The sequence below is a fragment of the Psittacula echo genome, assembly GCF_963264785.1.
Source record: "Psittacula echo genome assembly, chromosome: Z".
Taxonomy (NCBI): domain Eukaryota; kingdom Metazoa; phylum Chordata; class Aves; order Psittaciformes; family Psittacidae; genus Psittacula; species Psittacula echo.
In genome coordinates, this window is record NC_137742.1 from 53507805 (window position 1) to 53524856 (window position 17052).

The window sequence follows — 17052 nt, forward strand, 5'->3', positions numbered from 1 at the left end:
TATTTGAGGGAAAAAGTTGATTTCCTCCTGTTTCCTCCTCTTCTCTTTCCAAAAAGAGCTGTGAAGATCCCAGCCCTCTGTCATCCAAGCTTCCTCTGAAATCTGTGCATCCAGTGCACTCCCTGCAGACTTGCATGCTGGATGGGTTAGCGTTCCCTGGGGAAGGGTCCCATGTGCATCCAGGGAAGACTACGTGTCATAGAGTGCATGCTACTCTTTGATCCATCAAAAGCTGCAGGCAGTGGCAAGCTGTAATCACTGACGTGGCTGGACTGAGGGCAGTGCTTAGACTGAGTTGTCATTGCCTGCCACTCAGTGTCTACTCTGAACATCAGCTCCTGTTAGTGGGCAAGGTAGTTGTTCCATGCTGGATCTGAGCTTTTCTCCTACAAAGCAAAATGCTGACATGCTCTTCTTCCTTGGGACAAAACAGAGATTCCCCCCCCTCCCATTTATTTGCTAAAAAATGAAGAGCATCTCAAGGTTTAAGGCATCAGAAATTGCAGGTACACATGCTGAAGTTTCCAGTTGCAGACTAGTGGGGTGGGAATGTGAACCACTGTGATATGAAGTGCCTGTATCCTGAACATTACTGGCCTTGCTCTGTTTTTGTCTGGAAGTTGCAGCCAATCCCCAACCTTACATTGCTTTGGAGGTTTTAGATTTTGGTAAAACTCAGGATTGGGGTTGGAGGGGAATAAGTGAATCTGGGATATTCTTAAAACAGATGAAGTGCGCTAAGTGCTGAGCATGACATGATTGAGATACCTTGGCAGTGGTGGCTAAATCGCGATTGACCTAGTCGATAATGGAGTAAGTGAAGAAGACAGCATGAAATGTTTCAGACTGCCTTGCTGTTATGGTGTGTTAAAGAGGAACAGCTTTACAGATGTTACAGCCTGCCCGTGTTTCATCCATGAGTGTGGAGGGGCGGCTGCTGCTGTTAGAAAGTATTGAATTTACCATAGCAGCTATTTATTGAATTGCTGTAATTTCTGCTGGATATGGTGATCACAGTGTTTGTGCATTCACTGTGAACCTGGGAATGCTTTGGCAGAAGGAGAGAGCATGTGTCAGGAATGCATTGCTGGGACAGAAATAAGGGTTAAGGAGCTGGTTTCTGGCCACAGCTCATACACTCTGTGAGACCAGAGGGTTCTGGGGTTTTTTTGGTTTAGCTTCTGCTTATTGTGTTTTCCGATAGAAGAGCTTAATGTAAAAGTCTCTGGATGAAAATCCGCAGCTGTTGCTGTACAGGCAATTACCAGTAGTATCATTACAGTCCCATTTGGCCTTGAATCCAGGATTAGGAGGAATATAGTTGTTTACATTTTCAGCCTACTTCTGTTAGTTAGGAGGTTTCTCATTTTTATGTGATAAAGAGTAAAGCTGCATGCAAAATCCATGACCCGTCTTGCTTTGTATCACAAAGCTCTTTCTTGGCTGTCTGTAGCTGGTAGTGCTGCTGTGGGTTCTTTGTGTGCAGAAACTGCAGACTGCAGAATAGAGTCTGCAATCACTCCTAGCCCTTGATTAGAGCCTGTTATAAGCACTTTACAGAGGGAGGCAAGTATTGCTGTCTGTGTTCAGCAGCTGGGGAAACTGAGGCAGGGCAGGAAACTGGTTCACTGAGAGAGTCTTGGAAGTAAGAAGAGATTGTCAACCTTGTAACATGTCCCTGAATAACATGCCCTGGACCCTGCTAAAATGACCTGTCCAGAAGGCAGTTTGCAACAGTCTGCATTTCCTAAGCTTTCAGTGCTGTGGGTGCTGACTCTTCTCACCACTTAAAAAATTCCAAGAATTGAAGTCTCACTTTAGTATTAACAATCTGGCATTTCCCTGAACAAAAGCCTTATGTTACAGGCAACCTATACTGCTGATTTGATTGTCTTTTTGTACTTACAGAGTAACAAGCTAATTGACTGTAAGAATAACTGAAGGAAGCATCCCTTATTCTTCAAGCTGATACATGTATGGGTCCCCTCCATCAGGAGGAAGTTTTAAATCGGGGAGGTTTGAAGATAAGGTTTGTTACGCAGCCTTTTGGCTAGTTTTGGCAGGCAGGGGAAAGAGCACACTCTCCTTCTTGCTGGGTGTTCCTTGTTCACATCCTTGCCACCGCTTCAAGAGGCAAAACAAAAGCTGGGAGCTGCTGTACTGCTTATTTCACCAAGTGCCAGATACTGGCACTTCCTTTCTTTCTAAACTTATGGTGGTTTGCTTTAATGTTGGCTCTCATAGTGCACTGGTTCCTAGCAGTGTGCAGATGTTTCTTGTCAGCTTTGGCCATCTTTCAGGGCTATAAATACTGCCTTTAATAAAGAGCAGTGGTGAAACAGGCCTGTGATTTATCAAAGAATCAGAATCGTAGAGTGGTAAGGACCTTTCCAAACCCCTTGCCATGGTGCATGGTTTAACCCCAGCTGGCATTTAAACTAAGTACCACGCAGCCATTTGCTCACTGCGCTCCCTCCCCACTCCAACTGGGATGGGGAGAAGAATCAGAAAAAAAGGTAAACCCCATGAATTGAAAAAAGAACGGCTTAATAGTTGAAATTAAATAATAATAACAATCATAATAAAAGAGAGAAGAATAAAACCCAACAAAAAAAAAGTGATGCACAATACCATTGCTCACCACCCTTTGACCAATACCCAGCCCAACCCAAGCAGCTATTGGTAGCTCCTGGCCAGCTCCCCCCAGTTTATATACTGGGCATGACATTCTAAGCTATGCAATATCCCTTTGACTAGTTGGGTCAGGTGTCCTGTCTCTGCTTCCTCCCAGCTCCTTCTGCCCCTCCTTACTGGCAGAGCATGGGAAATTGAAAAGCCCTTGATTTAGAATAAGTACTACTGAGCAACAAATAAAACATCATTGCGTTATTAGTGTTATTCTCACACTAAATCAAAACCACAGAAGTGTACCAGCTACAAAGGAAAAAACCACTGTATTCCAGGTCTCACAGGCAGGGACACCTTCCACTGGACCAGGTTGCTCAAAGCCCTGTCCAGCCCGGCCTTCAACACTGCCAGGGATGGAGCAGCCACAGCTTCTCTGGGCAACCTGTGCCAGTGCCTTACACCCTCACAGTAAAGAACTTCTTCCTAATATCTGATCTAAATCTCTCCTCTGTCAGTTTAAATTCACTCCTGCTTGTCATTTCAGTATCTACCCTTGTAAAAAGTCCCTCTCTGGATTTCTTGTAAGCCTCCTTTAGGCACTGGAAACCGTATCCAGGCAGAACAAGCCCCAGTCTCTCAGCCTGTCTTCATAGGAGAGGTGCTCCAGCTCCCTGAACATATTCTGATCATCTTCATAGGCTTGCTCCAACAGCTCCATGTCCCTCTTGTGTTGGCGGCCCCAGAGCTGAGTGCCCCAGGCGGGCTCTCTCAGAAGCAGAGTGGAGGGGAAGAATCACCCCCCTTAACCTTCTGGTCTTGCTTCTTTTGATGCAGCCCAGCATCTGGTTGGCTTCTCATCAATCAACACCTCTTAAGTCTTTGCCCTCAGGGCTGCTCTCAATCCATTCTCCACCCATTCTATATTTGTGCTTGGGATTGCCCCCACCCACATGCAGGTCGTTTAAGAGTGAGGCTGCAAAGTGGCATGGCCTTCGAAGCAGCATTTGTGCATGGAAGAATATGTAGATGTGTTAGCTCACCTGGTTATCCTTTCCTCTTGTCAGCTGTTAGAGTCATGCCTGATTTGAATGGACAAAACATTGCTTGGGTAATGTGTCAGAGGATTCTGAAATTTGATTTCTTCACACGTTTGGAGTAGACAAAAGTTTTAGAAAATTTCAGATATTGGCTAGTGTTTTGAAGCTTTGTTGTTTTCTAGGGTCGCTGGTGGTCAGTGATGTTAATGCTGCTGGAATTGTATTTACGTTATTAATCCTGTACTACTAAGTGACTGAGCCACTTTGGTTGTAGCACCTATCATTTACACTGAAACAAATGCAAAATCAAATCTCCAGTACTTGTAGGAACAGGTTAGGTATCTGTTTTCCCCAGCACCACATACCTCCTCCTCTTAAACCATGCATGGGAAGGGAGGTAGGGCACAGGTGATGATGATTTGTGTGGAAGGAGGCATGCAGAATAGCAAAGGTTTTTGTTTTAAGCTCGACTTATCTTTAAAGGGTTAATAAGTGGCTAGCAGACATTTCAGTAAATGCCTGGATAATTGTTACTGGAGTGCAGTGATCGGTTGTTCTAACCGTGGCTTCTCAAGCCCGAAGATTACAGTGGTATATGAAACCATGGTATGCTGAAGTGTTGTGTTTTAAATCATCTCTAACTCATTTCACTTGTATCTGCCCTATGCCTGACCCCTGCTGATCGTTCATTAGCCCTGTGTAAATGAGGATTTGGTGAAAATAATTTCTGTATAGTATTTTCTTTTTATCAGAAAAGCCATCATGCACACACAGAGCTGAGGTTTTGCAAGAATTTTCACTCCAGTGTCAGAGAAGATCTTTCCCAAAGTTAAAAGCCTGCCTGTGTGCAGGGGTGTGTACGTGGGGGTATGCTTTCTGGTGTGGAGGCCTCTTGCCTTTCTGTGGGGAGAAGCAAAGCAGGCACACAGCTCAGCCAGAGCTTTCCTGCTGTAGTAGAGGTGGGAAGAATCTATAAATGCATGATTTATGTAAAATGCCCTGGGATTGCCATGCTGAACATCCTGTCTTTGAGCAGACAGTGAGTGAAATTACTGCAGGAGAAAAGGAAGCAGTGCTCCAGGCTGGCCTGGGTGACTTGTGTTTCCCATTCCCCAAACTGGGTTCCTTGGACCAGTCCTGCTTTATCTGTGGGATGCGTGCTGCTCAGGGATGGCATGGAGCTGCTGAGGCTTCTGTGAATGTTATTTTAGATTTGGGGAGTTGTATTGTTTCCAGGACAACTGGGGAAGAATAAGGAAGGGACCTGTGCTGAGTCAGCTTGGAGCTGCTGAACACCCTGGCTTGCTTGCTGCATTTTACTCTGGAAAATGACTAATGGCCTACTTTTACAGGGACCCCTTCAAGCCAAGAAAGGGATTGGGCTAAAAAATACTAGTGCAAGAAGCAAATGAGGGGCCAGTGTTATCAGATGCAGTTGTAGACCGATAATAGCAAACAGCTCTCTGTGAAGTGAGCACAGGTTGTGGATACTCATCACACTCAGAAGGTAAGTGCAGGGCAAAATGTGTTTCTGGGCTGGAAGGCCCATATTTGGGTCTTTGTGTTTAGCTCTCTTAACCTCTGATGACTGCTAAATAAACGTCCTTCTTCTACACAGCTCATTCAATTAAGTGGAATTTGCTATATTGTGTAATCTTGTCTCTGTACCATTAATTGCCTTCTATTCTAAGAGTAACTAAATAATTCTTGAAACTGTAATGTCATCTTATTTCTCTTCTTTCCATATTTTTTCTGTCTCGTAGCAATGCTGAACTGCAGAGTATGGTTTTAGACTTCAGTGCTGCCATGGGGAGTAATGAACTTCGGGAGAAAGATGCCACTGGAGCCCTTGGCCACGATCTCAGCAATGGCAGCAGCAGCAATTTGGAAGCAGCCCGGCGCCTGGCTAAGCGCCTCTATCGTCTGGACAGATTCAAACGCTCTGATGTGGCAAAGCATTTGGGTAAAAAGTACGTGCTGATACGAGGCCTTTGGCCACATTGTTGTTCTTGCTGGTTCTGGAGGGGTTCACTCTCAAATGATAACCTTTACTTACTTGTTTGTTTAAAGCAACGACTTCAGCAAGCTTGTGGCCGAAGAATACCTTAAGTTTTTTGACTTCACAGGCATGACGCTGGACTACTCACTCAGGTACCTCCCATTTGCAGACCTTACATTCTTGTTTTAGTAATGCTGTTGGGTCTGTTGTCCTGGTTCGGGCGGTTGCCCTGGGGGGGCTTCAGAGAGTGAAGAGAGGGATGTGAGGTGTTTCTGGGCTGGAGCTTTTCTCTTCTGTTTGGCTTGATATGCTACTGTATTCCAGAGTGCTGTTGGGGCTTTGGCATTTCCCGGAGGGGGAAATCTTTGGGTGAACCTGCTTAGACATGGTCCTTGATGCAGTGGAGGTGGGACAAATGACCAGTCACTCTGTAAACAGGGGACTTGTAGTTTGCAAGGTGCTGCAAGGGAATGAAGGTGTTGCTCACAACTGAGCCACACAGACGTTTTGGCTGATGCCTTTTAAAGCTTGCTTTTCCTGGCTGCAGTGCACAAAGCCATGTCCAGGGTTTGATGTGGCTCTGCAGCCCCCCTTGCTGCATCCCTCTGAGGCACCCAAAAATGTGCAGAACAGCAAAAACTTCCATGTGGAAAATGCTGTGGAGAGTTTGGTAGCTGCCAGCGTGGGTGTTTGAAAGCCCAGCCCTTCAATTTTCCTTCCTTCTTCCACTCAAATTAGGCCTCAATAATGTTTGTTTTCAGTATTTTTTCTTAAGAGGCAGAATACCAAGTTTGTGTAGCAGTGGCCTGTTAGAGTGGTTGCTGGTGTTCTGGTATTTGAGGGGGTTTAAAGTGAGTTTAAATCATCTGGCTGAAGTTACTCATATGCATTTATTGTTTTTAGTAATGATGCAAACCCAGGAGGTTTGCAGGTACTAGCCAGTCCCTTGCAAGTGCGTTGCCAAGGGCTGACTCCGTGAAACTATGACAGACCCAATGGAAAACCCGGACTGCTGCCTGCTGAAAGCAATGGAAAAGAAGAGTGAACTGCCTGCTCCCGTGGCAAAGGGAGCAGAGCCAAGCTGGAGCACTCACACAGCACAGGGCTGGAGCAGCCTGAGTAGTGGGAGGTCTGCTCACTCTGGTTTTAGCAGCCTTGAAGTGCAATGCTAAATATACCCGTTTTTTAAATTGTGAAATCCAACACCTAATTACTTTGTAGCACATATTTAGGAGATCTCTGCTCCTGGTAGATCTCTTGTTAATATTAATAGTCATGACCTTCCCTAAAATATGCCTTGGCTCGTGTGGGACTTAGACATGCCAGGGGTTTGCTGAGGTTTCAGGAGTAGCTGCAGCAAGGGCCGGCTGTATGCCCTGAGCATGCAGCAGAGGCTGGGGGGCACAGCATCATCCCAAAACCTGGGGGAGCTGAGGCATGCTGCTTGGAGACAGCGAGAGGCAACTGCCCTATTGCTGCTGGCTCTCTGACAAGCTGTGGTTTGTTAAGCATTTTGAAGCCCGTGGCGGCAGCCCAGACCGATGCTATCCCCCAACTGTGGGAGACCATTGTGCAGTGTGTATCACTGTTGATGGCAGGGCTGGAACATGGGGAATGCCGTTCCTTCATCATTCTCATCTGCTTCCACACCCTGGACTCACATCACTTATGCATCTTCTGAGTGCAACAGTCATGTCTTCTGCAGGGCTGCAGGAGGGGAGGAGGTGGGACCATTGCTCCAGCTCCTTTCGAAGTCTGTCCTGGTCCTCTTGGTGGGCAGAAACTTACCCCGTGTCCTAGGTGCACAGCGTCATGTTCTGAGTGCAAGGAACCTGCCTTGTTTATTTGCCAAATGTTGTTTCATTAGTTGCCTCTCTGAGGCTGCTTTCAGGGCAGTGAAGGTGCTGAAGAGGAGGAGAGGGTGTAGGTCAGTGGTGTCTGACGTGGGCAGGGGGTGTCACTGGAAAGAGCCTGAGCTGGAGGAGGAGGAAAGATGGCTAGTTGTCAAAATGTCCCATAGGGTATGAGGTAGGAAGTGAAGAGAAACCCTGTGAAAACTCAGTTGTGTCTACTTGTGAATTGGGTTACTTGAAATGCATCACATGTGAAATTAAGTTATTACCAGGCAGATCACACTCTGGTATGGGTGCGAGATCATTGCAAGTACAGCCCACCTCTGACCTTACATCAAAGAGAAAAAATTAATGTTTATTCGTCCAGACTAGATAGATGTGAATGTTCCAGCAACATATTCCACACCTCTCAGGTCTGGTGTTAGTTGCAGTCTCATGGGGTATTTAAAAATTGTCTATTAGGCATTTATTTTGTATGCTATTTTCCTTGCGACCCAGTAGGTTTGTGTGTTCAGGCTTTTCTTAGAAGCATCCTGACAAATGAGCGTAGGTTGGTACCACTGAGGTCATCTCTTGGCTCCAGGATGTGGGGATTTTGGGAAGTGCAGAAGTTCATCTTTGGCTATGAGGCAAGTTGTTCTATCAGGAAGAATAGCAGCATCGTGAAGAGGAGTGGTGGTGAAGTGTTGGATGAAGAGTGGAAGATGTATGTCCCACCTCTTTGCACAGGCTTGCTGACTGTGTCTTAATGAGTGTGACCTGCCCTACACCCTGGCCTGTCACGAGCAGGAACCCAGGAGAGCCAGGCTGCTCCGTCTGCTGCTAAAGCTCAGTGGGAGATGTGACTGTTCTGCCCCATTCCCCAGATGTTTTCTGCAGATCAGGTAGTCACACTGCCCTCTGGAATGCAAATAGTGTGGCCCTGGCCGCTCTCATAGGCGAACCTCCAGAAGGAAGACCACACGTTTTGTGTGGGCTCTGAGCTTGCAGTGCACCTACTTCACTTATTCCCCTGGAGTAGCTCTTCCAATTTGAATGGGAGTACTAGCGAGTGTAAAGCTGAAAGATACAGGGGTGATAGGCAATTACAAAAGGACAGAACACCCTGGATGTCTGTCATTCATAAGGAACAACTGCTTCAGTTCCTTCCCCAAAGAAAAATACTAAGAATAAGAATAGCTCTTTCAAATAGTGTAATTGCTTATTAGTTTGTATATTCCATGGCTGAAAGCAGTGGTAATTTAACTCGTGCTTCATTTACTATAATGCTGTGATTAACTGCACACAGAATAACAGCCCATTTTCCTAGGAAGTGTTCTTGGAACAGAATATCTGGTGTGGCTTATGTACTTCATGTACATTTTGCTGTGAAGTGTGCTTTACTCTGTGTGCTGTGTGAGGCAAAAAATGGTTCTTGACTTTAATTTCACTTTTTTCTGCTCTTCTTGTAGGAGTTTCTTTAAAGCCTTTTCACTTATCGGAGAAACTCAGGAACGAGAAAGAGTTTTAATCCACTTCTCCAGCAGATACTACCAGTGCAACCCAGACACTATTTCTTCTCAAGGTAACTTTGTTTCTGATATGAAGATCTTTGGTTGTCTCCCTTCATCCGTATGTGCGGTGCATGCCTGGGAACTGCAGGTGTGTAATTGCCGTGCCACTTGAACCCCATTAGGGTATTGAAACGCTCCAAATCTTCCACACATAATCATGCTAAGGCAGTGAAAAATCTGTATTTATCCCCCATCAGAAAAGGCATATAGGCCTCCTCAATGTAAATCCTCAACTGTAGCATCTCCAGACTTGAATGTCCTCAGCTGGGGTTTTCTGATTTCTTTGACTTCCAGCGTGTGTGGGTACCTGTACTCTAGCTACACACATGTGGATAAGAATAGGTCCCATCTCAGGTGGAAGACGAGCTGTTCTCTTCCCACACTCCATTCAGTGCTTGTGTCTCAGCATGCACTGGCAGCAGGCATGCCAGTTCTTGCCAGTTGTGGGAGTGAATTTTGGGTGTTGTATCCAGACCCTGGCATGTTTTCATCTCTACTAGCTAACATCAGTCAGAGTGCTGCCAACTTGCCAATGTTTTCAGTCATTTTAGAAATGGATGGGGGAAACAAACAAACACGCAGATCAAACCTGAGAGAGGTGGCACTGGAGAAAAGGACAGACTGTCCACTGGCATACTGCTGTGTTCAGCTGGCCATGCTGGCAGAGGCATGTGGCCTGGTGATGTCAGTGCAGGCTGATCGCTTACTGAGAAAGGGAGGAGGGCGAGAAAGAGAATAAGCAGGGCTAAGCTGGACACGGTACTGCAGGGGGGGTCTCACGAAAGCAGAGTAGAGGGGCAAAATCACCTCTCCGCTGGCCACGCTCCTTTTGATGCAGCCCAGCGTAAGGCGGGTTTCTGGGCTGCAAGTGCGCACTGCTGGGTCATGTTGAACTGGGTCTTGCCCGTTCATCAAATCCATAACCCTCCAGCTTAGAGACAAGGATCCATCCTCTGAATGCATTTGTGGTTTGGAAATGAGAGGACAGGCTACTCTAGAGAAATGCGTAGACCTGAACTGGAGCACCACAGCCCTGTTTCAAGCTGCTTTAGACTTACTACTGCTAGTGATAATTTTTTTTTCTCTCATTTCATACTCTGCTACAGTTCAGCCACATTGCTTGGGTGCTAGGGCCTGTGCAAATGTCTAAAGAAAATATGGTCCTTACCTTGAGGAGCATCTTTCTGTAATGGCTTCATCCTGCATAAATTTGAGCCTGTGATAGTCACACTGAATGTGAGATGTATCTATGCTCACCCCTCATTTCTCTTCCTTCACAGTAAAGAGAGACTTTTGCATAGTCATTTTCTGGACTCTGCTATGAAGGTTTTTAAATACATCTCCCTGCACTGTGTGCATGTCTCATAAATGACTCCGTCTTTATGACACCCCCGTGAGAGAAGGGAAGGTGACACCATGTGTTTGTGAAAAAGAGAATGAAGAAAATATTTTTCCTAGTGTGTTCCTAATGTTTGTAAATTGACTAGAGGCATTTGGATTTTCAGAGATGATAAATAGCACTGTGGGCGCTGTCACCTTCATTGCGATTTGTGCACAGCCAATACACTGTGGAGCTTTTAAAGGGTGCCTGAAAATTCCAGACTATGAATTTGGTGTCCACTTTTCTGAACTGTCTGTCTACGCTGGCTTTCCCAAGTCTGCAGCTGTGACTCCAAAGATGGAGTGAGGGATATAGATTGTCTCTTCTGGCTCATTGTTGGGGGCATTTGGTACAAGACAGCCTTAGAAATCACTGGAGCACTCTCTATGCGGTATGGAGCCAAGGCAGCATAAATAGCTGACTGAAATTCTCCCAGATTCAGTCTAATTGAGCCCTGAATGAGGAGGGGACCAGAGGAGGGGGAAGACAGGATACCATGTTGTATCCACTCTGCACACAAGAATGGGGGTATTTTATTCTTCTCTTTCTGCCCTGAAATAAATGGAGAAGAGGGAGTTGATTCAGGCTGTGGTATTGGTATCAGCAAGAAAAGAGTGACAATGTGGTTTCCTGTCTAGTTTGCCTCATCCATGGGTGCTGCAAGATAGTTTTGACAGTCATTGCAAGATGAAAGAAAGGCTGTTCTGGCTTGGCAGCTGTGTGATGACCTCACTGTTCGTTTATTTAATTATGTGTATTTCTTGATTAAACAGATTCACATTAAGGGAACAGACTCAATTAGGCTACGAGGTTCAGTTTCATCTGTTCCTAAAGGTCCAGCCATGGGTTTGTATGTGACTTTGGTTATGTCTCTTTCTGCAGATGGAGTTCACTGTCTCACATGTGCAATGATGCTGCTGAACACTGACCTGCATGGCCACGTGAGTATGCACGGCTTTGTGTAGACTGCTCCCCTGACACAGTGCTTGGAGGGGGTGGTCTTCTGGTGGCAGAGTCCCTTGCTGGTAGCCTGCTGCTAATGCAGGTCTGCAGATGTTGAACAGTGCTGCACTCCCAGGATGTTGTCCTGCGCAGGGCTCTCCAGCATGCTCTGATCAGTTGTGTAAGCTGGCATTGTGCCTGTCTGTGCTATGATGTGTGGGGATGCTCCTTGTCTTCTGGCCCCTGTCTTTCTGGTGCATTTCTCATCCTTTCCTGGTTAGAGCCCCTGGCCACAAAGCTGTGATTGGGATTGGCTTCCCCTTTGCAGTATGTGAAAACATTTGGGAAGGCAGAAGAAAGAAGGGAGGTGAAGAGGAGCTGGAAATGTCACAGGGGTAAGGTGATGTTTGCAGGCACCCAGTTGCACAGGGGAGATGTGGTGAACAGGAGCTCTGCGCGACCAGGGTAGTGACAGGCTTGCCTGGAGCCAAGAGAGCAGAGGGCGGATGTGGGCATCCTGAGTAGGAGCCCTGTGTTCCTCCACTGGCTGCCTGGGGGAAATACGATTCCAGTTTAAGTCCTCTTAGTCATACTATCTGGTACCTGTACATGGTGCCAGGAGCCCTAGGACATGTATTTCAGCGCCCATGGTGCAATATACCTGCTGGGCATGGTATTCTCATGCTGATGGGAGGCTTCCTGCATCCTGGAGTCAGGAAGGAGAGGGGAAAACACAGGGAGCATGGCATGACATCGTGCAGGAGCAGTGGCTTCAGCCAGGTGGCTTTGGGATTTCCATCTGTCTTGAGAGCCTTCCTGCCAAGGGCTTTTTCAGAAGGGCCTCAGCTAGGAGTTCTTATGCAGCAAGGATGATGGGTTCGGCAGCAGGAGATGCAGGCACCCTCGGTCTCTCTCTCAGGGCTGCTCATCCCTTGTGGGTGCGGCTTTGCAGTGCAGGTCACGAAGCCGAGGCTTGTGTATGTTTCCCAGGGGTTTTGACACCCATCTGCTGTTAACTGAATGCCTTTGTCTGAAAATGGTAGAAGTGGGAAGGGGGAGGGAGTTGTGAAGAATTTTTGTCTCTGAAGGCTGAGCCTTGCCTTATTGAGGAGCATGTCAGTCGCTGGGAGAGTTAGCTGAGGTACAGGAACATGTCCAGGTGCACCTCTTAGCATACACTGCTGCTCTTGAGCACGTCTGAGACTGCCTGCACAGGTATCCCACTCCCCAGAGCAGTGAGCAGCCTTGGCATCCAGGGAGGGAGATTAAGTGGTTGTGTATCAGCCTGACAGCATTTGCCGTTGATCCCTGTGATGCATTAGTGGGCTCTACAATATTCATTAGGCACTGGAGTAAACTATCTGACCTGTTGTTGCTGATGATGATTTGCAGCTGAAGCTAGAATGATTCTGGCTGTTGCAATGTGTAGCTTTGGAGGCTTATCTTACTTTCTTACTTGCAGTTGTTAGTATATTATGTGTATGCAGCTGTAATATTTGCCAGACTTCTGCACTTGTGTTCTCTCTCTCTCTCTCTGAATTCCTGTGATTTTGGTCTTCCTCTTATTGCTTTGCGTTATTCCACATAGGTGGTAAGTTGAGCATTTTTGACTTTGAATGCAGCCCCTTGCAGATATGTACTAATTGCCTGTTTCCTAACAAAGATAATGATCTTAACCCATGCTTACCATGATTCTGCCAGGGCAGGAAACAAATGAGTCACAGGGCTTGTCTGCACTGAGCTCCATTTGTCGCTGACATACTCATCATAAGTGTGGACAGTTTTATTTCACAATATGCTCAACTGCTTGTAGGGCTGTAGTGCAGCTGCTCTGCCTTCAGTTCACACTTTCCCTTAACTCCTGTAGACAAACTCTTACTTATCCCTTTATTTATCCCTGTCTTGCCACATTTCATTCTCTTTGTAACTAAATCATCTTTGCTATCTGTGTCTTGGAGATGCATGCTCACTTCTCTGCAGGGAGGTCATCAACCAGATTGTGATCCTAGAGACTTTTAAGGTATCTCTAGACTGCCAGGCATATCTTCTGGAACCTGTGTGGCACTGCATGGAGATGTTAGCTTTGGTCCTGGAGCAAAACAGCCATTCCTCTGCAGTGCTGATTGTCTCAGTGGGTGCAATGAGCCGCACTGCTGTTGGTTTTGGTCAGCGTGGGGAAGCTGTGAAGTGCTGCGTGGAGGAAACAAACAGAAGCAGGCTGAAGTCTGTTGCAGGAAGGAAGGAAAACATTTGCAAGTCTATTAGAACAGCTCCAGCTTGCAGCCAAAGACTGCAATTATAAGCTGTGTTCTGCAAGCTTAGCAACCAGAGAGCCAGGGATACAGCCAAACTGTGTTGTCAGGAGCCTTCCTGATGTGGGAAGCAGTGCATCATTGTTCCGGTGTTCCTGCCTGCCTTCTTTCTGCTGGTCCATGCCAGCCACAGGATGTGGGATCTTCCTTTGTGACTAGATGAGGCTGATGATCAAAGTTTGCTGGTTCTCTATCCCTCGTTGATCATACATTATGGAAGGGAAGCAGAGGATGTGCTATCCAACCTGTCATGTAAGTGTAACATTGAATGACCTGTATTACCAACTGATGCCCTTCTTTGGGCTCCAATACTGTGTTAATTTGGCCTCTTGATCCTAACCCAAGTTACTGTCTGCGCACAAAGGCATTCCACCATATTTCTGCAGCCAAGGCATACCCTGACCATGGAGAAGTCATCTTCACATCGTTTTGACTGGCAGCAGTGGCATCTTCAAAGATACCTTGGTTATCACAAGGCCTTATTTTCCCTCTGCCTCTGTCATGTTTAACAGCTCATCCCAGGCTGCTTCCTTTTCCTCAGATTGCTCTGGTCTCCATTTTCACCAACTCAGTGTTGTCACTGCTGATGGCTCACAAGACTCCCTGCATACCAATGGTGGGACTTCTAGCACCTAGGGGACTGAGTACAGATGCTTTCTCTAAGGGATGATGGAGACTGGGATCCAAGAACACCTTAGGACAGCTTCAAGCCTCAGCACTCCTTCAAGTGGAGCAGTTCAGGTCCTACAAGAACATAGCCATTCCTTTCCTGTTTGTGGCTCAGTTGGACAACTTTCATTCTGAGAATTAGACAGGGAGAGAGAAAAGAGCAATCCTATGGTACTGTCAAGGCAGCCTCAGCCTAAGAATCAGAAAATGTAATGGCAGCTCCTGGGCGTCTTACTGAAACTCAGGGCAGTAGCTACTGGAAGGGAGCATTGGAAACTATAAGAGGTCTGGAAAGGGCCTCATTCAACTGTTTCCTGTGCTCCACAGCAGGAACAAGTAGAGCTTTGCCATCAGAGGCTGATAGGCCCTCTCAAGACATGGGGTTGTAAGGCACAATGCAGGTACCAGGAAGCTTATTCATCACCTCTTCATTACCGTCCAGTATTTAGCTGTTATTCTTTTTGGGTGGGTGTGTGGGACTTGGGGTCCAAATGCATCTTTCCTTTTTCTAACATTACAAAAGAATGCTCATCTTTGGGTAACCTTGGGAATGCCTTCTTAGTGCTGCCTGCCTTGGGCTTATATGAGAGATGGAGATGCATTTAATCTGATGTTGCTTATTTAACTAATTTTGGAAAGCAGTAATAATACGATGCTGTATTTCTCTGCCATCCATTCCAGAACATTGGGAAAAAGATGACCTGCCAAGAGTTCATTGCTAACCTCCAGGGGATGAATGATGGCAAAGACTTCCCAAAAGGGCTGTTAAAGGTAAGGAATGAACTACAGAACATGGCTTTAATTTTTCATGAGAGGTGGTTCAAAACAGAACACTCTGCTTGCATTTTCTTTATCTTGATTGTCAAGCACAACGAGCGATGGGCATATTTCTCCTGCAAGAACATATATAGGCTGTCGTTTTCACTCTTGCCTTCACTTGATCATTATTGAGACTTTCTGCAGTGTAGAGGGTTGAAACTGAACTCCATTAGAGCCAGCTCAAGAGCTGTGTGTCTTGTAAGCTCATGCAGGCATACCATCCCAGAGTGCTGTCCCCTGATTACAGTGGACAGAAGCAGCCAGTTGGTTCTGACTGTTGAATATGTAAGCTAATCCTGAGCTCTGCATATTTGGAAGGTGTGTGTGTGTTTTCATCAAAGGTGCTTTGAGGTTTTCACATTAAAGCAGGAGATGTAATTTCAGATTAGAATGTATTGTCTGGCACAGGCTGCTTTGCTTCAGGTTTTGTTCATTAAGTTTGTGCCAGGAGTTAAATATGAAGAACAGGGAGGGAGGCTAAGCAGGACATATCTTGTTTCATTGTCAGTAATAACGAATGTTTCATTTCTCTTTTGTGTGACTGCTGGCATAAAACAGAAGTCTGCTTGAGTGAAGAGAGAGCACATACACTAGAATTCATAATATATATATTTTTTGTTGGTAATGGAGATAAAAATGAGAGGTTGCTGCATCTGAGAGCTGACCCAATGCCTACAGAAGTAAGTCAAAATAATTGCCCATTGTGAAATACAGATGTATCTGCATAGTTACAAGTGGCAGACTTTGTTTTCTAGTATTTCTAGTTTCTTTAGTTTCTCCAGCCTCTTTGGGGAACTTTTTGTTGAGTCCTCCTGCCTTAGTTGTTCCTAAGGGATTATGAATATAAACTCAACCTCCTTATGTTTGGATTTAATGTCTTTATTTTTTAAAACTGTATACAGAGTATTCATCTGTCAGCAACAACACTTAATTTTTTTCTTTTTCAAAGGATTCTCATTTTTCAGTCTGCCATAGAGAGATATATTGAGATTAATTTGCAGGCTAATTACAGCCCTTACTGAATAAATAGGTCTCCAGACTGTGTTTAAATCACCTTCTGAGTGTACTGAGAAGAGACTTCCACCGGTGCTCACCTGCTGTTTGTTTTCCTGCTGAACGAATTACGCAGTTGGGGCTGTATCTTGGTGTTTAGCACTGACCTGCTAATACTGAGGCATGCCTGGTTCTTTGCCAGCCCACCCAAAGCAAGGACTGAGGCTCAGGATTTTTTTGGATGTAGCAGGATGGAAGAAACCCAGCATCAGTGTCCCGCCATATTTCAGGCTCTTTCCTGCATGCTGCCCTCAAGTCCTAGGGGCAGAGGTGACGCCTAGTCTTGGTCTCTCCTCCGGCTTGTCTAAGATCTGCTGATGATCTGCTCCCTGTTTTTAAACTGTCAGTGGAGGAGAGTGGAGTGAGTGGCAGTAATTGTGTGTTTCAGAAGCCACATCACTGTGTCGGCAGCAGCCACCTTGCCACTATATATGTGATTACAAAGAGTTAGCAGAAATTAAATTTGCATTAGTCTCAATAAATTAAATTCACAGAGCCCTGCTTCAGTGCAGTGCCAAAATGCATATGGCTTGCCCGTGCATTAGCAGTGTAGCTAATGAGCATCGGTGAGGCAGCAAGCCATCTCCCTGCATCCTTCCCTAGCTGCCCAGAGAGGAAGAACCGTTTCCACAGGGTGGCACTGTGCCCCTGTGGGAGTGAGGTCCTGAGCACCCACTGGTGAGTAATGCGTATCCGTGGGAAGCAGGTGGGCTTCCCTGCCTCACTGGCCTTTCTGCATCACACCCCCCCTCCCCCCCCCCGTCGCTCTGCTGCACCCCTCTATGATGCTCTGTTTCTCCTGAGCC

General features: G+C 46.2%; 1 protein-coding gene across 10 annotated transcripts in view; it reads left to right on the forward strand.

Annotated features, from left to right (window-relative positions):
- LOC308231298 (PH and SEC7 domain-containing protein 3-like) overlaps nt 1–17052 on the forward strand; it is a 109997-nt gene that overhangs the window by 37756 nt on the left and 55189 nt on the right. For 9 of the 10 annotated variants that reach the window (XM_080636508.1, XM_080636504.1, XM_080636507.1 and 6 more), the window contains 5 exons: nt 5429–5635; nt 5736–5816; nt 8969–9081; nt 11334–11392; nt 15056–15145. In XM_080636508.1, the coding sequence (XP_080492634.1) occupies nt 5429–5635; nt 5736–5816; nt 8969–9081; nt 11334–11392; nt 15056–15145 (550 nt within the window). Of the gene's footprint in view, nt 1–5069; nt 5173–5428; nt 5636–5735; nt 5817–8968; nt 9082–11333; nt 11393–15055; nt 15146–17052 lie in introns of those variants that run through there. The other variant, XM_080636505.1, reaches the window with a different exon arrangement.